Raw genomic sequence first — 24223 nt, forward strand, 5'->3', positions numbered from 1 at the left:
TCAGGCTGCACACTGGTCGGTACAGCAAACAGCTGTTCACATATATCAGGTCTGGGGATCTCCAGGCCTGAAGGGCCGGTGTTCTGCAGGTTTTAGATATCACCCTGGGTCAACACACCTGAATAAAATGATTACTACATTACCAGGCCTCTGGAAAACTTAAAGACATGTTGAGGAGGTAATTTAGTCATTTAAATCAGCTGTGTTGGAACAAGGACACATCTAAAACCTACAGAACGCCGGCCCATGAGGCCTGAGTTCCCCACCTCTTACGTATATAATCTCGGTCCAAGCCTAAATGCCTTTACAAGTAATAAGTTAAATCTTAAAATCAATTGTAAAAGTATTGGACATCCAGCATCTGATTCTTTGGGTTTTCTCTGTAATACTGTAGGATCTGTACCTTACAATATAAAGCAGCTTGTGGCGACTGTTGAATTGAATTTTAGAGGGGTAAACTGGGATAATATGTTCACATGTGCAAAATGCAGTCTTACAGCTGCATTTTGCACAATCTGAAGTCTATTTATTGTCATCTCTGATTGGTACCTTTGAAAAACCAGTACAAAAACCCAACTGAGAGGAAATAAAAGCATGAATAATAGTCTGAGAGTCAGTAAAACTCAGCATTCAGTTTATTCTTGGGATATTCCTAAGGTTCCATTGGTAGCATATATGATGGGGGAAAATAGATAGGTCCCAGTATGGATCTCTGAGGAACTCCACAACTTATTATAGAGTAAGGAGAGCAGTTTGTCACCAATGAAAACAAAAATTTTTGGATTGTCAAATATGACCTAAACCATCTGACCTTTACCAACCCAGACCTGGAGCCTCTCAAAGTTTTATGGTCTACTGTGTCAACTGCACTTAAATCAAGCAGCACATGAACAAAATATTAATCAGTATCCGCAGTTCTTAGTATCATTTGTCACCATAATAAGCACAGTCTCAGTACTTTCATGTTTATTCAATCTTCTTAGTGCATTTAAGACTCCCCCTACAGGTACAGTGTTATTTCCAGTACAAAATTAATGCCAAATATAGTGGCCTGTACTAGTTCTAGGATCTTTTTTACAGTAGTAATGCCATGGGTTATTTCTTAGCCAAATGCAGTGACCTGCTAGTCCCTAATAACCTCATAACAGAGTTAGGGCATCTGGCCAAGCAAAGATCTGTCCTGTAAACACTTGCTAAAACTACAACCATGTTTTAATTTGCATCAAAGTTAATTGTCTTCCATGCCTTTATTAGTAAAATATGAAGGTAGTATCAGTGTTTGAATCTATAAATAACAAGAAAAACAATATTTCTCAAAAATCCTAACTTTTTCTTCAATAAAAAATTTATTTAAATTCATCAACCTATAACAGAATAACCCATAAAGTTTCTGCTGTTTTATGAAGTTCCCGAAGTAGCTTTAATGTTCCAGTGTTTTTTAAAAGAATGTTTGTAAGCTGCACTTTTACAAATAAAGATTTTCAACATATACACATCACTTCCTGATCTTCTTAAAAAAAAGCATAGAAAAATTTACAGTGTATTTGTATCATCACAATGTTTCTTTTTTTACAAAAAGGTATTTACAGCACTAAAAAGTTATAGTTATATAGATGAAACTGACCCAGTTTGCTGCATTTCAACACCAGCTGGCCAAAGAACTTTCAGCATCGTCTCTTTTGTTCTTCATATTAACAAGGTTTTTTTTTAAGCTGACAGCAGCAGGTGGCTGTAAAGATGTATTAATAAACAAATGTACACACACACATATATCAGACATTAACATAAGAACACCTAATGTGCAAGAGTTGATGTGGAAACAATGTAGAAATAACTGACCCATCGGGGCAAGAGCACTGGATCGCTGAGGGTGTCTTTACTTGATCCTTTGGGTGAGTATCAGCCTCAAAAACCTGAATTCAATTTGGATCTGAGGAGCTGATAGTTTGTATCAGCACCTTGGACTCTTTGCCAAGTTCCTCAAGTAATTTTTGTGATGTGGAGTCGCCAGATCTAAGGTTTCTCTACAGGGCGAAGCGATGTAACAAGTGAGTCAATGTTATTCACGTCACCTTTTAACAGTTTTAATGTCGTGGATGATCAGTGTATATAAACACATGGAATATATACATATTGTCCTGCATGAGGCAGGATTCTCAAGTCCTTTGTATCTATTCACATGTATTTAAACAAGAAGCACTGGATGCAAAACACAGCTTTGCACCAAACATAGTAAACATTTGTAACAGGATTCTTAATACAATACCTTAAAGAACAAAAATACTTTTCATTTGCATACCTTTCAGGGCAAAACTCTCTATAAACCTAATTCTACATTAGTGGTCCAAAATGTTCCAGTTCTACTATACCAGTCGTATCTGGCTCAGGACTTCTTTTTTTTTTTTTTCCTCTTCCCCCAAATTATTCCTCATCTCTTTTTTATTACCTCACTGATGAAGTCATAAAATGCTCAAAAGAACAACTCATAACCTTCTTTTGATTAACAGAAATAAGGAAGAATCTCTAAAGTAAAAAATCAACAATCAGCATTGGGATAGTACCTGAGACGAATTACCCTTCAAAGCAAACATCAAACGTCACAGTCAGAGTCACTGCAGAGATACAGACAGTCTCTCTTTTCATATCACAGATGAGAGTCCTGTCTAGATCAGCTGTCCTCTGGGGTGTAGAATAATGGAATTGTTACTTGGCTTGGGCCTGATGGCCCCATTGCTGTAGTCAAAGTAATTCCTGAGAGTCTGTGATAACTGGTAGGGGCTCCCATCTTCGTCACTGTCGTGTCCTTCAGACTGTGTGGGAGCCCAGTCCTCTCTCTCCCTGGGCTGGCAGGCGTCTGGTTCTCTGGGCCCGCTGCCGTCATCCTGCTGAGCCTTCAGAGGAACCAAAGATGAAGGAAGACCTGAGTCCTGGTAGAAACAGTATAAAAATAGAATACTGTTTTTCCTGATTTGTCCTGAAAGTTACCAATATTAAGGAGGACCTATTATGCCTTTCCTTATTTTCTCTCAAATACACAGTAACAACAGTTAATGTTGAAACTGAAGTTTTAAACACCGAGTTCAGCAGATGAACAGGTAATTCCTGCAAGCCAAAACCTCAGGGTTCAATCTGCTCTACCACTTAGTTTCACACTGTTATTCTAGTTTTGGCTCTGTATGATCAGCCAATCACATGAAAGTTGGCTAGGAGATGGTGGCCTTAAGAAAGAAAATGGCTAAAATGGATTGCCCCATAAAGAGGATAAACTGTGAGTCAGGCAAAACTATTTTACTGGAGTCCAAGAATACATATTTAGTTGGAAATGAGCATCATAGGTCCCCTTTATATAACCAAAAAATTGAAGTTGGACTGAAAAAGGCACAGAGGGGATAAAACTGGGTTTATGATACTTGCACTAAAAATCCAAATTCAAGCTGGATAATCTGTAGATAAACTTTATATTTCTACCAAAACTGTCTATGGGATCAGTGAAAACCAGTTTATTGAGGTAGAAGTCTAGATTTAAAAAAAGAAGAAAAAAAGCTCCTAACACAACATGGACCATATCCTACCATCCAATATTTCTTATGACGTTTTTTTGTGGTAATAATTGCTAGGAGAGAATGCACACTGGTATTCAATCTCTTTTGTATGAAACCTCTAAGTGAAGCTTTGGTCGTGACGACATCAGATTGTAATCCAGATTTAACAAAACAGTCATGTTTACATTCCTGATCCTGTTTCTAAATAAATCCAATAAAGCGTCATCATTTGTAGAAGAAAGGAACAATTATAAAGTGACTAATAAAACAGAGATGACGTTTCTTGCTGTTGTTTCCTAAAATGTTTCCTGTCATTTGAGTCCCTTTTGTTTTACCACGTCACCCTCAGTGACGATACAAACTCAGCAATAAATACAGCATGCCGTTACCATATGATACATTACAAACAAATCTAAACACATTTCAAACTTAATCTCTCAGACGCTGACACATACCAGCGACATGTTGCTACTGCTCTTCACGTATGACTCCACCCTGTTCCTTTGCGCCTCCTTCCCTCCGTCAACCTCAGCTCCTCCTGGAATATCGCTGCCTTCACACCAGATGACCGGACGTCCCAGTTCATCCAGTTCTACATCTTCTGGCCCCCACCTCCCACCCAGAGTGGAATGGGTATGCTCCTGTAGGCAGGGAGAGGATATTCAATGTAATGATAAAGTGCAAATCTGAGACAAGATCTTAAAGCATTTTATTTTGAAAAAACCTTCAACATTAGAAAGAAGCAGCTATATGAACAATTCCTTAGAGACAGCGCAGGCAGAACCAAGATCAGCAGTATTCTACCTGGATATATTTCATCACAGTGAGACACTCACCAGAGACATTTGGCTGTTTTTCATTCGGCTGTCTATTCTGAGCATGGAGTCTTCACCCTGGAGAAAAATAGAAAGTCGCCAAAAATTAGTGAACCTGAACACGAAGAGGAATATAACAAACCGCCAAAAATTAGATATTAATGATATTTGTCTATGAACGCTGCATGTTTCAGTGTTGTTTGAAGCTGCAGCAGCCTGTAATCATCAGCCTGAGCTGCCAGCGGCTCCACCCGAGCAGGACAGGTGTGTCAACCTGGCTTCCTTCAAGCTTGCAGGTTATTGTTGTCAGCGAGAGTGTGTGTGTGTGTGTGTCTGTGTGCGTATTCCTACCTGGTATCTGAAGTCTGTGCTGGTAGAGTTTATTCTCCTGAAAGAGGCTTGCCTAGAAAAACTCCTAATTTCATCCCTGGGAGAAAAAAATAAAAACCACACACACATTTTGAGGATTTATGGAAAACCTGCATGTTCACAAAATAGATCAGTTTAAATCCCAGTTGAAGTTATTAATAAAAGCCTTCTTTAACAATATGTGCTTTAGCTCACGATTTTTCAGATAGCTGTCTCTTAAGCTTGTTCGTTCTACGTCGATGATGGCGGTGAACCACCAAGATGATGATGATCAGGAGGAGGATTAAACCTCCGGTGGAGGCACAAATTATGATCAGCAGCAGGTTATCAGGAGGGGTTTCACCAATGCGCCATTGCATCTCTAAAAAAATATAAAAATATGAAAAGATCCGATGACTCTCTCGCATATAAATACATTCAACAACAACACAGCTACATCTTTCCTTTAATATTTTTTTTGTAATCCAGACTGAGTTCAACTGTTAATGCCTTGTATCTAACAAGAGGGGGCAGCAAATGTTCAAAATTACACCAACTCAGAAGGAGTTTGGCAAATAAGTCTAAATTTCCACCTGCAAAAACATCAACAAAGCTCACAGCAGCAGAACAGTTTCTCCATCAAATCCCATGAAAATGTATGCAAAATTAGCTTTACTGCACTTACCATCTATATTGAGCATATACTCAGTTTTTCCCCTTCCCACACTGTTTGTGACCATGCACTCGTAGGCCCCACTGTCACTCAAGTGAACAGGCCGCTGAAAGAGGAGCTTCCCTCCAACCACAGACACCCCGTCAGGCAGAGCTCCCCCTTTCCTGCAAGCAATCAAAAGAAAAATGTTACCATTAACTTGCAGATGTCACAGAGAGGTGAACTACGCAGAAGTCTGTGACTCACTGTTTGAAACAGCAGCTTTGACTCATAGCTGCAAACAACAAAATGAAAGGAGCAGAGTTCAAACCAGAGAGCTGGAAATATACAAATATCTAATGACGTTTGCTTGCAAGTAACAGGAAAATGCAAAAACTGGTTTGAATCAAGGAAGTTATCCGCTTAGTAAACACTCTGAAGGATCAGGTTCATCACAGAGTGAAACCACCTGAACCAAAGCATGCAGGGCTCATCTGTATAAACCAGGTAAATACTAGGTTTGGGGGATTGAAACAAGCCCAACTTCTGAGCCCTAAATTGTACAGGCCACATAATAGAGGCAGTTTCTGATCAGGTCCACTGAGAGGGGTCATATTCCCCCCTGGTTTCACTGTGCTCCACCAGCTATTTACCTACTGCTTTATCCCCCCCGTCAAAGTCGCCCCGGGTCAGATTTCTTTTCTCAACACCCCGCCTAGCTTCTCTGACCAGCCTTTTCTAAATCGAGTCACAGGTGGAGATTGCATCTGACACAGCGAGGATGGTGGAAATGATACAGATATGGTGTGCAATACAGCTTCACTGGCCAAAAAGATTCTAATCTCTCCCGTGACTTATTGTTTTTGTGACTTACCACAGTATCAGTGCAATGAAGCAAAGACCTATTGTGAAAGACTGAAACTAGAGTAGTACAATATAGTTTCACTACATGAGTTATACATAAAAACATATTGTGAAACTAAAGTAGCTGGCCTCGATAGTGCCAAAGGTAAAAGTAAAAGTTTACTAGATAACGCAAATTACATGTTTTATGGTATTATCTGTTACACTTAACAATGACTTTGTCTTTGGAGCAACGTAAAGCAGCTATAAGAAGATCAAGAAAGGTATTTGTGAATTTGATACACTTGTTGTACATACACATTCTACATTTTTAGGGTTGCTCTGATTAATAAAATATGCACTCATCTGCCACTTTATTAGGTATACCTTGTTAGTACTGGTTGGATGGCCCCTTTCTCCTCATAAGAGACTGAACAAGATTCTGGAAACACTGTTCAGAGATTTGGGTCCATATTCCCATGACAGCATCACACAGCTGCTGCAGATTTTTGGGCTGCACATACAGTATTATGCCTAAGTTGTAGGTAGGTGTGAAAAAAATGCTGTAAACAAAGAATGCTTTCAGAAACATAATTGTTTATTGGCCCCAAATGTATTCTGCAGCAGGACAACGACCCCAAACATACAGCCAAAGTCATTAAGAGCTATCTTAATGAACAAGAAGTACTCCTTCAAAAACTGTGTGCAAGTATACCTAGAACAAGGGTGGGCAACTCCAGGCCTCAAGTGCCGGTGTCCTGCAGGTTTTAGATATCACCCTGGGTCAACACACCTGAATCAAATGATCAGTTCATTACCAGGCCTCTGGAGAACTTCAAGACATGTTGAGGAGGTAATTTAGCCATTTTGAATCCGCTGTGTTGGATCAAGAACACATCTAAAACCTGCAGGACACCAACACCCAAGGCCTGGAGTTGCCCACCCCTGACCTGGAAGAATTGATGCTGTTTTGAAGGCAAAGGGTGGTCACACCTAATATTGATTTTATTTAGATTTTATTTTTGTTCATTCACTGCATTTTGTTGATTGATGAAAATAAATGATTAACACTTCCGTCTTTGAAAGCATTCTTTGTTTACAGCATTTCCATCCATCCATTAGCTTCCGCTTATCCTTTTTCAGGGTTGCGGGGGGCGCTGGAGCCTATCCCAGCTGTCAAGGGGCGAGAGGCAGGGTACACCCTGGACAGGACGCCAGTCTGTCGCAGGGATAACACACAGGGACAGACAACCACTCACACTCACATTCACTCCCGCATTCACACCTATGGGCAATTTGGATTTTTCAATTAACCTATCCACACAAAGTGCATGTTTTTGGACTGTGGGAGGAAGCCGGGGAGAACCCACGCAAACACGGGGAGGACGTGCAAACTCCACACAGAAAGGCCCTGCTGGCCTGATGGTGGAATTGAACTCAGGAACTTCTTGCTGTGCGGCAACAGTGCTAACCACCATGCCACCGTGCTGCCTGCTTACAGCATTTTTTCTGCCTAAAACTTAACAGTACTGTACATGCTGTGACTCTCCTACATCCACTACATCTAAAATATTGTCTTGTGGATAGAGATGGATCGAGTGGATATTCGTACAGGAGTGGCACCCAGGCTGGTCTTCTGCTGCTCTAGTCCAATAGTATTGTGCATTAAAAGATGCTCTTCTGCATATGCTGATTGTAACAAGTGCTTATTTGAGTTACTGTTCCCTTCCTATCAGCTCAAAGCAGTCTAGCCATTCTCATCTGACCTCTGACATCAACAGGGGATTTTCACCCAGAGAATTGCATGACCATCTCTGTAAGCTCTACAGATGGCCTCTTGAGAAAAATAGATCCACTATTTCTCAAATAGTCTGGCTTGCACCCTCAGCTATTCCACACTCAAAGTCAGTGAGACATTGTGGGAAATGCACAGGTTGCTGATAAAATTAATGTTATCTGCCAATTCATATAAAAGTGGAACCAAGAATTTAGCATTAAGGCTCAACACACAGAAACAGCTAGCATGACTTCTTATATTTAAAGCTGAAATGATAGTTTATTTATTCCACACATGGCTTACGTGTAGGATCATTTCCTTAGTCAACAATCTTTTACATAACCCCACTAAATGAGAAATTTGCTTCTTTTCAACGCAGATTAAACTACAGATTTGTTCTGTGAATGCTCACATGGAGAGACCAGCAGTCAGCCACTCATATTGACTAATGGTTGTATTTTTATATATTTACATTGTTAAAAAGCAAACAAGGGGGAAAAAAGTCAACATTTCAAAACGTTTACTGACATTATAACTAAAATTAATCAGTGGATTTCCTCACAGTGGGGCCTCAGTGATGGATGGCTTAGTGGAGAGGTTGAAACTAGCACAACTTTAATATTTCAAGATTGCCTCATGACCCAAGTACTCAGCACAAAACATTTGATCACTGTGTGCACAGGGAGAACTGTAATGGCTGGCGTCTTTAATTAAAGTACAGACCCAGTGTTTTACCAGGCATTAGAGTGATATTTAAAGCATGGCACTATGATTAAACGCTTAGCATGTGTCTCCTGCTCTTCCTTGTGTCGCTCACTCCCTCCCTCGTGTGAAACACAATCTTCTAACTTGAAATTTCGCAACGCGACACCGCACCTTTTATTCAGCAGTGATTTGAGCCAGCAGAGGATAGGAACCCCCCCCCCCCTTTAGATGGGAGCGCACTCCTTTGTTGTTTGCAGGTGTGTGCTCCATGTGTATGCGTGTTAGCAGTGGCTTATCTATGTTTTGAGTTACATTCCAGTGCCATGTAAAGAGAACATTAGCAGCATAAATAGTATTAGAAAGGGGGGAGGTGGGATTTAACATGATATCATCATAGTGTTGTTGACTGCCAGAGTGACAGATGTGTATGTGAAAATGCAGAAAGTACCACGTCCAGGTGAAGTTTTGAGGTGTGGGGTGTCCCCTGCCTTCGCACACCAGCTCAGCTTTCTCCAAACCCACATACCAACGAGACGAGGACGTCGTGATCGTAGCATCTGGGGGGTCTGACACAGAAACACAAATATTAAGTAAGCAGCATCACAACCTAGTGTCTCCTATGCTGCATAATAGATCAAATAGAGAACTTTGTAGAGCAGCAGAGAAGATACAAAGAAGTTTGTTTGCACCATAAACACAACAGATGAAGTTATTTCCTCGTCTTAAATCTACAAAAAGATTTTCGCAAGTCTCAAAATTTCAAATGTTATCTGGGAGGTTTGGAGTCATTACTAAGCGTATTGAGCACCAGTTCAGTGATTTTAACAGTGAGTACATAATTTTAGCAGAAAACTTTAGCTTGAAACCTTGTATTTAATCCCATTTTAAAAGCAAGCTGGCACAGCTCACACCCACACCTTTAACAAATGTCCTTCAAATCAGACAAAGAGGAATTGTTGGAACAGTTAAAGTTTTGGCACAGTTACACAGTAACAGTAGTCAAGGACAGACTATTACTGATAAACTTTCCCGCCGCAGGATCAAATCTGCCGATAGTAGCTAATATTTACCCAGCTCTTTAATCTCAAAGACTAACAGTTAAGCCTTATAAATATAATTTGCTGGGCAACTAGAGTCAAAAATATCTAATTGGCTTACATTCCCATTAAAGGGGAGAGCTTAAAGTTTGGCCCATAGCCCAGCAAAGAGCAACTGCAGTGTCATTCCATACAGTATGCTGATAAGTATGAGCTGATTTAGTTTGTATGCTGAATACAGCTCTGTCTTTCCCACCACAACACACTCACCAAAAAAAAAAAAAAAAAAAAAAAAAAAAAAAAGAGTCATTAAGGTGGTACTCAAAGATACAAAGAATGAAAACATGCTGAAGAAAGTGCAGGAATCCGCCAGGTTATAGGGAATAAATGTAATATTTTGAAAGTAACTTTTGCTCAGATGCATGAAGTTGAGTTATCAGTGATAGACTGATGTTTGGCAGACCATCCACATAATGCTCCTTTTATACTACATCACCATAATATCTTCATTTATGTAATGTTATTAATATATACAGGTAGTATACATACTGTACTCAAGTATTAATTTTATGGGAGAATTTGGCAGGATCAAAAATGGTTATAGAACTTTAACTTCTCGAGTATAAAATATAAAAACCTTTAAAAATGTAATATGTTTATTGATTTCAATGCCGACATTTTGACACCATTAGAGGAAAAACATGGGCGTGGTTAGTACTGTTAGTTATAGCTGTGTTTTGCAGGTGTTAGTCTTCGGAGTTGTTCAAACATAAATATTAACTTAGTGGTTTCGTATCGTTGCAAACACACCTACATAAAAAGGGAGGGACCAACTTATTAGGTCACCTCGTGATATTCTTGGTATGGGCGCAATATTTAACAAGTGTCCATTTGAAGTGAATATTATTATTTTGGATGAGATGTAGAAGAAATGTTGTTGTTTTTTAATCTAATACTTTTTTGTCATTTGGGAGTATTCATAGTTTCTACAATACTATAAGAAATCTGCAAAAAACACGATTGTAATGTTTGTTTTTGTCATGTTACCTTCTATAACTGGCATAACTGCTGTTATGCATTTAAATTTCCGCTTTTAAAACATCAGCGTGTGCTGGTTTAAGTAGTAACCTATAAATATTTAACAGCAGAGGGAAGAAGGATTAAATCGCGATACGTCAAGGATCAGCGCAAAGCTTCAAGTGAAAGGAGAAAGGTGGGACTATAAAAACAGTGTTTAAGAAATCTGAGAGTAAAAACACTTATGTCATTTTTTCCTTTATTTGTTCCTGTTATTAACTAAAAAGCCAGGCGTGTCCCAGTTCTTTACATATTCTATAGGACCATATAGTTTGCACTAAACAGCACAAGTGTGGTAATTTAAAACCCTTTGCAGTGACGTACACTGCTTCATACAATGCAAGCTTACAGAGTATCTATTTACAGCTGCAAAACACACCAAAACAAAATATGGATGGCACTGAGAAAGCAGTATTGGGGCGTGATGATCTACTAATTAAATTAGTAAACAGTAGGAGGTCCAGGCATTTATTAGGCATCAGCCACCACTACACATGACCTTTGTGTAGTACATGTTCAAATTAGTTACTGACGAATGTCAAGATAAATTATTTCATGTTGTTTTAAAACTTTCATGGTTAATTGACTAAAACTGCTTTCAATATCCACACCCTTCGCTCTCTGGTTTCTGCAAGTCATGTGTCTGACGGATGGACAGTGTATACAAAACCAAAGCTCACATTCCTGCACTTTCCCATGAATGAAGTTTGAAGTGAGACATTTGTTTCAGACAAGGGGAAGGAAAAAAAGGTGACCGCCATAGCGCTTTTGTCACTGTCGCAGTATCAGTGAGCGACTCGGTGGTGACAGCTTCACTGGCAACGATCCACCACGACTGATCCTACTGGTGCGATTTAAGACGTCTGATCAGTGCTCGAGCTTGTTGTGCTGTATGTTAAGGCTAAATTATAGAGCTGTATCTTGTATGGAGACAGAATTTTCTACCAAATAACTTGGTAAAAACAGATAACAAGAATGGGAAGGGGCCAGTGAGGGGTACCATTCTCTCCCTTATTTTTCCATATCATACTCTGTGACTTTTCTGGTTCCTTCAATTGTTCTTCCTTGAACCAGCAATATTATTTCTGCAACTCAGCACTTAAAAATATGATGTTAATGCCACAGCTCCAGTCTGTTTTACTTCTGCTCCACAGCTATACTCACATTGAACCTCCAGGCGGTTGCTGATCCTACGTGGCTCCTCCAGGCCAGGATGCCACACTAAACAGTCCAGCTTTTTCCCGTTCATGCTACGCAGGGGGTGGAGCGAGAAGTAGCTGGACACTGACCGAGTCTCGCTGGTGCGGTTCTGGACCGTTCCTGAGATGTCCGTGTCCCACGAGAGAATGGGAAGTGGGTGACCTATAGCCCGGCAGGTGGCTGCCACACGGAAGGATTGGCCCTCCACAAGAGTTACTGGATCCAGGGAGGAGATGGGTAAAACTAGACAACGAAAAGGAAAGAGGTTAATTTAAGTCTTCTGGTTTGGACTTTCCATCTGATCCTTTGCTGAAGTACTAAATTTAAAAAAAGCACAATGAGTTCAGTCATCAGATTACAAAGTCTCTTTCCCAAGTTAGTTTATTTTTCACTTCTTGGCTCTTAGAGCTAAGGGGGTAGATGATCCAACACTTGTCCTGACTGGCAAATGAAATCTGTTTGAGGGATTAGCATGAAAGTTTGTACAGACTTTCAAGTCAGAACTGCCTAATGATTCAAAAATGTTCCTGCAGTACCAACAACAGATTCACATTTGCATTTTTCCACATACCTTTTGTAAAAATGTTATTTGATCTACAAAATTTAAATGCAAAGCAAAAACAAAAACAAAAAACAGACAGAGTGCAGTAAAATCTTCCGGGTTGCTGAACCACCTACAGATCCGCTGACTTTCTATTTAGTGCCACCAGCAGGGTGACCTTCATTGATCCCTCTAGATTCCTATCTTCAAATAACCACTTGGACATGAAACCACATATCCCAGTGGTTTAAAATCTAGTTTAAAACAAAGAAGAAAGAAAGAAAAGGTTTTGAACTTTACAGTCATCGTCGCCCATTCATTCCACCTTGCTGGAACTGGGCATTGTTAGTGGGTGTGGCTTATGTGACTGACAGGTGCGGGCAGACACACGTGTAGCTCTAGCTGTCTGCTCAGCCTCACCTGATAATGAGTCATTGAACTGGACCTCTCCATGGTATTTGTGGAATTTGACTATTTTTGATGTAATACATGAAACAATTAAATTATAGTATTTTTCTATTATAAATTAGCAGGTATCCATTTCTGTACCATGTGCATTAATGCAACTTGCACCAAGTGTTAGCAGGTCGCAACACCAAAAAGAAAGGTTAAAAAAAAAAATCAAAATGGGAAAAGCTATCCAGCTAATGCAAATCGACTTCCATCTTTTATATACAGTGTATAAACAGAGTGATCTTTTTGTGCTTTAATGTGCCCACTTCTACTTTGGAGAATATCCCACATATTACAGTTGTGGGTTTCCAACTAAAAGTACCATCAAATTCATTGGAATTGTGTAAGAACACCAAGTTGCAAAACTCTCTCAGAACAGGTCACCTTAGACGTTTTCACACAGCTACATTTTGTTTTTGCTGCCCTGTCACCAACTGGTTTAACACGATTGTGATTCACTCTGCAGTCATGACTGTTGTAAACAGTCACTGGCTGGTTAACTCTTTCCACTAATGTTTGGATTATTAATACATCAGACAAAACAAGTCGGTACCATTAACAACAACAACTATTACGGATTAACTGACAAAGAAAAGGGCACCACCTGAGGAAAGCTCAAACCTTTAAAAACAGAAACTAGTAAAAAAACAAAACACTAAAGCACAGCGCGGCATATCAGCGAGGGAAATATGCTGCACTCATTGGCTTACAGTAATAAAGGAATGATTCCAGCTTCCACAGTGATAAATGACTCTGACTCACAGCCAAGAAAAGACACAATTCAAGAAAAAGTGAGCAGGGGAGATGTTCTCCCCTCCAAATATTTCAGCTCTCACATTATTTACCTGACAAACTTATCTGAAAAGTGCCTTCATGAGAGAAGCTGTGTTGTGAAACATGCTGATACCTCCATCCTGGTCATTTTTCATCCAATTAAAATAAATGTATCCGTAAACCAAACACCCAGTTTTTAACAAAAATTCCAAGTCCAAATGTGACTTTTTGGCATAGTGCATTCACAGTAGGGTCATTTCTCTAAAACCTATTCTTTCACATTAAGAACAACATGACCAGTTTGTTCAGTTTACAGTTTTTGACAGTAACACGTGGGCAGGTAGCCGCCTGCATCAGTTTCTGCACTTACAAATCAACATTTTACAGCTGAATGTTCCAACATGGAGGGAATTCAGTGCTACAGGTTGTCTCTTACTACTCAACTTTCTGTTGATTTGTCAGATCTGGGGCGTGTTGAGACAGGTCTGTTACTGCAGATGACTGGCAGTGAAATGGGAAAGTTGTTTAAAAATGATAGCATCATTCCAGGGTTTACTTCACAGAGGATTCACAAAGGTGTTCCCACGGCTGTTATTATGGTTGTAAAGGAGGAAGCCTGGGGACAACAGCGGCACCGCAGAAACTGTATACATCAAAATGAGTTTTTGAAACATTTTAAAGGGGACAGAATTTTAAGCTCCTTTCTCAGTGGGAAATTACTTGTGCCAGGCTTTAGCTGGGTGCAAAACTTCTGCAAAGATTGTTCAAAAGACAAAATAAGGAGTGGAAACAGGTGATTTTAGGCTAAAGAGGAAGCTTTTCTTCTGCCACAGACCTGGGAAATTGAAGTTGGCAGCTCTTTAAAGCATAACCCTGTTTCCACAATTATATCATACTTTTTAATAGTGATTATACTTTTTTATTTCGCTTTTCTTTGTATATACACAACATGCTTTTCCCAGTCGTTTCTCTATCATCCTCCCTTCTTTAGAGGAAGAATTAAGATTATAAAGATTATGGGGGTGTAAAGCTCTTTATGTAAACTTGTGATTTAAGGATATATACGAAACTTACATCAATGCCAAACTTATCTTAAACTCAATCACTCCTCGTGGTGGAAACCTATTTATCTTGGATCTTGGAAAACCCTCTCCATCTTTCTGGAACACCAAATAAACTTGCAAATGTTTTGACAGCTGAGCTGCTATCTACCTACCAGAATCAGAGTCTGCATAACATATTTTTGGTGTACGCAGATTCTGTGGTGCTTTTTTATACTTGAGAATATTTTAAACTTTTTCTTAATTTTTAGTTGGAGTAACAGAATAATATAGAATTAAAAGCATTTCCCTTTTGGCTTTTCACATGCTAAAACCTAAAGTAAGCTGGCAGTGCTTGTGGCCATGCTGGCACACCTGAATTCCCCCAGTCACCAGTTCCTCTATGAAGATATGATGGTGTAAACATCATTACAGAAGCTCTCTCAGGATTAGGGACATGTGGGCGAGAAGATTTAAAAAAAAAAAAAAAAAGAGAGAGAGAGAAAGGATGATGAGTCTTACTCCAGACGGTGAGGGCGATCTTCGTCTCAAAATTTCCACTGGGGAAGGTGGAGATATGGCAGGCGTAGGTGCCCTCGTCCGACTGCTCTGTGTTCAGGATGATCAGAGCAGAGTTCTTGATGGGGTTGCTGTTCTCGAACCTCACCTGACCAGAGTAACGCCCAAACTCTGTCAAACAACAAAACCTCAGGTGAGCATCTTCAACACTCACAAAACGTCAAACAGACCCTTTGTCAAAAGCATTAGCTCCAGGAAAGGAGAATAAATGGTTAGACATTGTTAAAATAAGCCTCCAGTTATCAAGCAGCGTCACAACAGACAAATAATAAAGAGTAATCCAGGTACAAAACAATGGTCTGCTGGGATGATCTCATTTCAAATAACCACATGCCAATTAGAGACACAGCAACAATTATTTTGTTTTATTTTCTCATGTGTGTACTTTTAACTTGTGACTCTAATTTGAATTTATGGATAAAGTTGCTATTAAAGATGATGCGTCTAATTTATCTTTACATGAATAAATCTGAAAGTGAAATGATGTGTGTTATAAGCAGAGTAATGTAACAGCCTTTAAATCAGGTCTACTCATAGTAGTGAGTACTCTTTAACAACAGCAGTGAGGAAAAAGGTATTTAAACGATTAACAAAGGTAGAAGTAGCGCATGATTCACATTCATTCATACAATCATGGCCCACTGGACCAGCCGTGGGCCTCTGGATCAAATTACATTTCCATTAACCAGCACATGTACCTCAACCTTCTGACTTCTCCACCAATTCACAAAGCAAATCTCCAACCTCCAGATCTTGCACTGAGGCTGTTATGATTAGTCAAAACTGTAAATGTTAAAATGCTTTTCCTTGAAGCGTGGCTTCAGACTGCTCTTTATGCTCAGTTTCAGACATTTTTTTCCTATTCTTAGCTCCATACGGTGTTACTGAAAGTGGATATCCCCAATGTCATAATTTCAGGCACAAAGCTCTGGCTATGAGCACAGAAGCTCCACCCACCTTCTGTTCAAAACTTTATGAGGGGCAGCCAATCAGAAGAAAGTCTGCTTAAAGTTACAGTATCTAAAATCTCTCGCTAGATGTCGATAGATTGCAGATCAACTGCATAAGTGCATAATACTCGCTGCAGGACAAACAAACTGTGACTGAAGTTCATCTGTAGTGAGCACAGGTTGACAGTCCGCTGTTTACCTCAGCTGTCAATACGTGTCCATGTTGATTTGGGAGGGAGCTGTAAAACTTTGTGAAAGGAGTCTGATATGAGTCGATGAGTCAGTGATGTTCATGCTGATGTTTAATCTGCTGACACAAAGTAACTGTGACAATATTGGGAATAGATAAGCATGTTTATGCACGTTTTTATGTGTCAGGAGATGAGGCTTGAGGAAAAGGATGATATTACGTCTAAACCAGGGGTGTATCAAACATAAGGGCGCGGGCCGCAATTAGCCTGGCAAAGACTCCAATACTGGATGGCTTTGGAAAATGTGAAAGACAGCATACTTTTTTTTTCTTTTTACAGCTTTTCCTACCCTTAAAACCTCTCTCATGGCCAGTCACAATATGCCAAAATAATTCAATTATACATTTCTGTAATTTTACATCTTAGATCATTGGGGACAGATTTCTTTTACTTACTAAAGCAGCATTTTTTGCCATGTAGAAAACCTGAGACATACTGTTGAAATTGCTCTTCCACGTCTTATATTAAGACATTTCATTGATCGAATGCGTAGCTAAACATTTTACACTGACAGAAATTGGAGTTAGATACAAATTCAAATTTGCCACCACAACATGTGAACAACTGCGAGCCCTGTTCTCTTCCATATTTGGCATACTGCGCACGTGGCCAGTCTCTATTGACATTGTATTTTATGTGTGAATCTCAGCCACCGTATCCAAAATATCAGGCCAACATGACAAACCATCGCCTGCTTCTATGCATTTCTAATTGATTAATTTTGAGTTGATCATAATGCATCAGTTATTAGAAGACATAATTACACACTAATGCGTATTTATTAGTAAAATGTATTTTTTTTTTTATTAAATAATGTTTTGTTTTGTTTTTATTTCTGATTGTATCTTTAAACTGAGAGGTGTTAGCTGTGAATCAAGTAAAGCTCCAAGAACAAGAATACAGATCTGAAAGTGAGCTTAACTGGTACACTTTAGTAAGACAACAATACATGTTTCTAATAACCTGAAAAATGGAACAATTAAATGAAATACAGACATTCTTAAAGTTATTAGTATCAAAGCAAATAAAATTACAAAGAGCAAAGTCTTTCCTATATTTTGTTATTAGCTGACCACTTTTATAGTATTTCTTTCTCCTTATGGTTTTGAGTGAACTTTGGTCAGCAGTAATGAAGAACCTTAGCGTTCCTGATTATTATTATAGAGCATATTATAATAAGTGTAGGTATGGTTGGCATTTGTCAAGTCATTAATGCTTAGGTTGCATTATCTCTATATTTTTTAAGATAAAGCAGTTATAAAGCAGATGTAGCATTTGATAACTGAGGTTCAAATCCATAAACAATAACCTGATGAGGGCAGTGTGTGTAAGTGTATTTGGAACCAAAGGATGCACCAAATAGTTGTTTTGGTCTTGATAATAAATGCTTGCACTAAGTATCATGTCCAAGGACTGCTACAACTGCAGCATCTGCTGGGAAAACAATGCTTGACTTGCACCTCGCTCATTACCCCCCCAAGAAAGAGAGAAGAAAAAAGCTTTGCCAAGATGTTATTACTGAAATTTTTATTTTCCCCAGGGACTTTACAGGAGCTTCTTCAGTCAAGTACCTCTATGGCCGTCCAAGAAGTGAGCTGTGATGATCGTATCTTTGCTGCCATCTGAAAGCTCCTTGTACCAGGTGACCTGCACCACCTTCTGCTCACCCTCCACCTGATACTGACAGGGGAGTCTGGTTTGAGTCTCTGTCACGGAGCGCAGGGTGGTGACGGGGTTAGCAGGCTCCACAAATCCACCCCCCACGCGCATGGCTGAGGAGGGAAGAGAAACATGTGGATTTAATCAGTGGAAGATAAGGCATATTTGGAGAGTGTGATTTTGGATTAGGAAACACAGCAAATCATTGGCATTTGTACATTTTGAAGACTAAATTACATTTATGGTATTTCGCATGGAATTTCCAAATCAAGTGATGAAGCATGCAGTCGTTTTTACTCATCATAGTAATCTCTCCATAATTTCACAGAGACCCGTCAGTGCCAACACACCCAAATATGTTGTTCCAGCTCCTCAAAGTGAAGAAATACAAAACAGACATGACCTTAGGGCCTGGGAACCTGTGACAACTATTTTGCTACTATTTTGTGTTTTTGCCACTCTTCTGTTATCCAAAGTGTTTGTGCTTCCTTCCAGACAGCTCTTATGACCAATCCTGTTCAGGATGATCATAAAAAGCTCGACATTATTCTATAATGCTCCAGGCAGAAGGTCGGGTATAGCCTATACAGGTTTGTGTATAGGCAAACATTTACAATTACAGGCATTCGCTCATTCACCTAACCAGCTTGTCCGTTGACATGCCAACACCGAGAAAGTCACTAAAAACTGGTTTTAGGTGACTTTTAAAAGCAGAAATTGCCTCTTGTTTGTGAACAAACTTGCTATTCACGACAGAGCAAAAACTTTATTACTTCATATTTCCTTGTTGACAGTAAACAATTCAGACAGACTGCCTTTATATTAGGAAACACGGAAAAGTTTCCACGTGTGTAGTTTCTTTTAACCCTTTCCCACATAAAAAGAGCATTTGACTCCACCGAGTCCTTAATGACGAGATCTGACACCTAAGTATATATCAATAAAGACGTGGTTTGACCATCATTAGAATAGGTCTTGGATTTGCTTTTTTTTTTCCTTAAAAACCAGTCGTTAATTTTTCGAAGCAGGCTTGAACTACCAGAGAGAGAAACAAGGTTTACTCCCAGTAGGGGTCCAAGAGGGTGAAGACTACGAACATCTGCCCGCCGACACATGTTTACGCTTCTATTGTTTTACATTTCACATTGATTGCATTAGAAACATATTTCCATCTTATCTATTGGATCTCAACTCTTTTTTGTTTTGCTGTCTCATTGTTCGATGACTGATTTCATTTTGTGTCCTATGATCTTCCCGCTGTTTAAAGTTTGCTTTATTCGGTTTCATTTCGTAATGTCCTTCTCCATCTCCATGTTTCAAGTTTGACTTGCTTTTGGTTTTAAAGAATGCTTTGCGACAGAATAAAACTAAAACAAATTCTTCATCACCTGAGCTCAGGTTTCTGTGTGAGGAATAAATGTGGATTTGATTAATAAAATATTGCATTTAATTAACTCACTGCTGTATGTTTAAGGAACTTTAGTGTTTTGCAAAACGTTGCCTGCACACTGAATCCATTCTGGCACAATAGTAGATGATTTTTAATGATATTTTATAGAAAATCCAGGATTTACCCAACATTTTAGCAACTCAAGCACAAAAAGACAACTACTGGTTCTTGTCAACTCTCAGTGACGGGTTTCACTATCAAAACTATTGAAAAGCCATTAATCGGAACTGACTAATGGCTGGAACATTTATCACACCTGGTGAAATGCGTACGTGTAACCGCGAGAGAAACAGGAATGGGTGTGAGAGCCACATCAACAACTCAAACAGAAGATGCAAAACATTTGCACTTTGATTTCTGGGTTTAAAGTTTGTTTTTTTCTTCCTTGCTCTGTGGTTACTGATTCACAAGCTTAATCAATGATTACAAAGAAGCCAATATAGGACAGGGACTCCCACAGATCTGATATAGTTAGTACAAGGACACACTGACAAAGCAGTGGCACAGACAGGAGAGCCGACATGCCTCTTCACACAGACAGAAAGTTCAAAAGTAGGTACAAAGAACTACAGTGTGGTTGACCTAAATGAGGACCAGACCGAGAGAGACCGCTCGAGACAGACATAGACTCAGATTTTTGGAGGAAGGAGACGAGTTGACAATGTGAGCCGAGAGATAAACTGAAAGAAAGAATTATACAAACACACACACACACACTCTAGACAAACACTGGGGCACCACAAAGCTGTTGTACAAGCTTTTCTTGTTCATTCAAACTGCTGTGGTCAAGAGTAAAAACAACACAGTCACATTCATCTGATTGCTCCTTCATCTGGAGCAGAACAGTCCAAACTAAATGTAAAATGATGTTAATCTCCACTAGATGAGGAAACAAAAGCAGACGAACATTATCAGAATTAGTCATCAAAAAAAACAAACAAACCAGGAAGACGCAGGTTGGGCCACGACTTCTAAATCACTTAGTAAGAGTAAGAATGTGACGGAGCTGCATTCTGTTCTGCTGCTTCTTTCTCCACACCTGCACGGACAAAAGTATGTGGACACCAGAACAGTTCACCCATGTTCATGGCTGCAGAATTACTGATAACTCTGAGATAGTCAGCTGGCCTCACGAGTGCAGCAGAACAGCAGACTGTTAATGCTACATTAATGCTACAATTTTAAATACGATCAACTTATCTCTGTTAAGATGCTTCAAACTACAAACTGCAGAGAGAGTACCCCCCGCCACCGCCGCCAAACTGGCCTTGTTCTGCTGGAGGCGTCTTCCTGTTAAAAGGGAATTTGTCCTTCCCACAGTCACCAAGTGCTTGCTCATATTATATCATCTTATAGTTGGGGATTTCTCTCCTTTAGGTCCTTTACCTTACAGTATAAAGCACCTTGGGGTGACTGTGTGGTTATTTGGCATTATATTTTTCAGCTGAAATGAATTGAATTGAGAACCATTTATCTGAGGGTAGCTAGATCTGTTGCACAGGTCAATACAGGTTATCTAAAAAAGCAAAAGGCATTCTCAAATATATTGCAAAAAATTTTGGAAGGACGCTGTTGTCCAAAACAAACATTTGTTTTATTGGCTTGTTGTACCATATAAAGCTACTTGCAACCCAGGGCAGGTCCAGAAGGGCATGAGGTGGCACCTGTCCATGAACTCTGATTCATTTGAGGGTCGTTTTTTTTTTATATATTTAGTAGCCAGCAGAAAAAAAGCCTAGCTATGTGATGGTGCAGCTAATGCACATGCAAAGAAAGAAAGGAAACAAAAGACTGTCTTCTAAATTATTGTAAATTATTGTTCCTTTTATGCATGTTGTACAGGTTTAAATCCTACCCTGGGAATTACCTTCTTGCTTTCGAGTACATCTGTGCGCACAAATTAAAAATGTAAAGGTAATTTGATGAGGCACACCCTAGAATCTCACTGCAATCTAAAAACTTATTGGGTTACATTTCTTAGGGAGTTGTAGTCAATAGTTTTGCAATTAAAAAAAGGAAAAGAACTATACACAATGTGAAACTAATATGGTTTCTCACCAGCACCTTAAACTGCAGCTCAACAAAAACTGGAAATTTAGTCTTTTTGCTTTATTCAGCTTAGACTGAGATGATTTGCAGTGATATGATATCCGTTTAGTGACGCAATCAGCTTTATTTTGTCTATCTAGATGTTGGTTGATGATTTTCTGCATTTAGAAAAAGTTAGCAAAACTGCCCCCGTCCCACCCCACCTGACTGATTTTTTTGCCATGCCCCCAGCCACCCCATTAAAAAAAATCCTAGAAACGCCCCTGCTTGTAACAGCTTGTCACAAGTTAAAGAGTTTGGTGGCTGTAGTTCAGGTTTTCATTCATTTCTCCAGTTGAGTTAATGCAATTAAAAGATCAGAAGTAGCCAAAAAAAATCCAATATGTCTGTTTAGAAAAAGCAAAAATTAAAAAGTTTTCTAAATTTATAAATCTTTGGTGACATGATGAGCTTAAGATTTGGAGACAGAAATCATTGCATGTTGTAACAAAAAAAATTTGCACAATTGGACCAAAACCATGGCAAGTAAAGCAAAGGCATAGAGACTTATGAAGACTGCAATAATAATAATTCAGTGTCTTGGGGGGGGGGAAAAGAGCCCTTCTATATTAAAGGACATTGTTTTAACACTCATAGGAAGATTGCTGGGTTAATTACACCAACATTAAGCACAAGAAGCTACCACGAAGTTCAAAATGTATAGATTTTAGACACTATATCCAAGCTTTATGCCATGTCTGTCAAATGTTTAATCGTCACAGACCCAGTTAACAGAAAGGAGAACACAGAATTCCCCAAATGACTTGCTTAGACAGGTGATTCGTGTTTTATGAAGCAGTGTCACTGTTAATTTACATGCAAATCAATGTAACAGAAAACTCACCGATTAAAGAAAGCAATGCCAGGAGCAAAGCACTTTTTCCAGCTGACTTCATGTTTGGTTCCAAAGTAAAAGTTTCTCTTTATTAGCCTTCTTCTGGGAAATTCAGATCTCGTGTTAAGCTTCCATGTTCAAATTCAGCTGGGAAATTGAGGGTTGGTTTAAAAAACACAAACCCCGCAGCAAGGAGCCAGGGGCAGCAGATGTTTCCTGTTCAACTGAGAAATAATGTTTAAAAAAAATCACACTTCCACTGATAAAAGAACAATGGTTAGCAAATAGCTGATAGAGGCTCTATCTTCATTTCCAGTGAAATGAACAAATAAACGGAAAATGTTAAATCTGCATTTGAGCTTTCGCACGACAGAAAAATAAAGTTCGTGTTTATAAAAGAACAACCTCGCTTGTCACGCGAAGGCAGAAGCACCAGAATACAGGTTTGGGTTGAGTCGCTACACCTGTTTCCCTCCGCCCCGCCCACTGACACGCCCACTAGCGCTGCGTTCAGGTGACGCAAGATGAAAATGCAGTGGTAGGGTCGGAAAATTAACCAAAAATATACTTTATGTCAAGCAATTTCACAAGATTAACTTCTTATATCTAACTACACATGTTTAGGGATCAAATTAACAGTTAAACTGTTGATCATTTGATTGTAGTCTGCAATTTTATCAATAAGCTATAAAAGTAACACTAATTAACACCCCCACTCTTCTTGGACAAATCCAACAATGTCCTCTTACAATTACGCAAGTAAATAAAATCCTTACTCTGGAGAGTATTTATCAGACTTTGTTTGAAACGACTGTATTAGTGGTGGCTACTTTTATTTATGAATCTATTTTGTCTATCAGCTAAACTTGCATTTTCTTTTTTGTTTGTTTGTTTCTTTTTCCCATTTTGCTAATCACCAAGATCAAGAACCTTTTATATTCAAGATAATAGATCACAAAGAAAAACTAGAACAAAACAAGAGAAGAAAAACAAGATCAAAAAGTAATGGAAAAAAGGGTGAAAGACAGAAAAGAACACGAAGAATAAAACGGTAGTTTTTTATTGTGTGGTTAAAACCCTCACTACTGTGGCTTACCAGTGAAATAAACAGGTGAACTGCACAAACATGGTTTTAAATGACTCGCTTTCATGCTTGTATGAGTGCAGAATAGTTACTTTACTGTTTGTTAGGAAGAATTTTAGATGCTACAAGTTTTTAATGACAGCATCTAAAGGATCTGAAAAGCCGCAAGTAGGATTAGCCATTAAAAAGTATTCATTGTGGGGAGACGGTGAAGATTCAATAGTGCAAGTGTTGTTGGTGTTTCTTTGTGTAAACCAGGGGTTTCAAACTCATCTTACACGGTGGGCCACAACATAGTCTTACGTGGGCAGGATGCATACCGCATACGACCAAGTTGTTTTTAGACATAACATACCGGTAATGTGTATGTTATTCTTTAGTAACACATTATGTCATGAATTTTTCTCCTTTCTTACACTGTCTCGTTTGATAGAAAGCATTTATGCCCCCTGTCATCGCTGTTTTCACGTTATCCAAGGCTAGTGGGCTCGATTTAACCCTTTCGGCGGCCTGGTTCTGGCCC

General features: G+C 39.2%; 1 protein-coding gene across 2 annotated transcripts; it reads right to left on the reverse strand.

The window, feature by feature from the left end:
* Positions 1-617: 617 nt before the first annotated feature.
* On the reverse strand, positions 618-23054 carry nectin4b (nectin cell adhesion molecule 4b). Of its 2 annotated transcripts, none has more exons than XM_004555187.5 (11): positions 22626-23054; positions 18156-18356; positions 15327-15494; positions 11961-12239; positions 9131-9248; positions 5391-5542; positions 4922-5087; positions 4709-4784; positions 4379-4435; positions 3998-4183; positions 618-2891 (listed from the first exon to the last, which is right to left on the reverse strand). In XM_004555187.5, the coding sequence occupies exons 1-11, from the start codon at positions 22675-22677 to the stop codon at positions 2664-2666; spliced, it is 1683 nt and encodes a 560-aa protein (XP_004555244.1). In that variant the 5' UTR covers positions 22678-23054; the 3' UTR covers positions 618-2663. The 2 variants fall into 2 exon arrangements, with proteins under 2 accessions (XP_004555244.1, XP_004555243.1); XM_004555186.5 differs by having other exon boundaries at positions 618-2927.
* Positions 23055-24223: the final 1169 nt, after the last annotated feature.

The sequence above is a fragment of the Maylandia zebra genome, linkage group LG18, assembly GCF_041146795.1.
Source record: "Maylandia zebra isolate NMK-2024a linkage group LG18, Mzebra_GT3a, whole genome shotgun sequence".
NCBI classification, from domain to species: domain Eukaryota; kingdom Metazoa; phylum Chordata; class Actinopteri; order Cichliformes; family Cichlidae; genus Maylandia; species Maylandia zebra.

What these genes read in the sequence shown, in the direction of transcription:
- nectin4b (XM_004555186.5), bottom strand. Translation starts at nt 22,677, where the DNA reads ATGAAGTCAGCTGGAAAAAGTGCTTTGCTCCTGGCATTGCTTTCTTTA. An exon ending in CAAAACTTCACCTGGACGTG is followed by an intron (nt 5,543 to 9,130) that starts GTACTTTCTGCA and finishes GATTGCTTGCAG; the next exon opens with GAAAGGGGGAGCTCTGCCTG. An exon ending in AGACAGCTATCTGAAAAATC is followed by an intron (nt 4,785 to 4,921) that starts GTGAGCTAAAGC and finishes TTTTTCTCCCAG; the next exon opens with GGATGAAATTAGGAGTTTTT.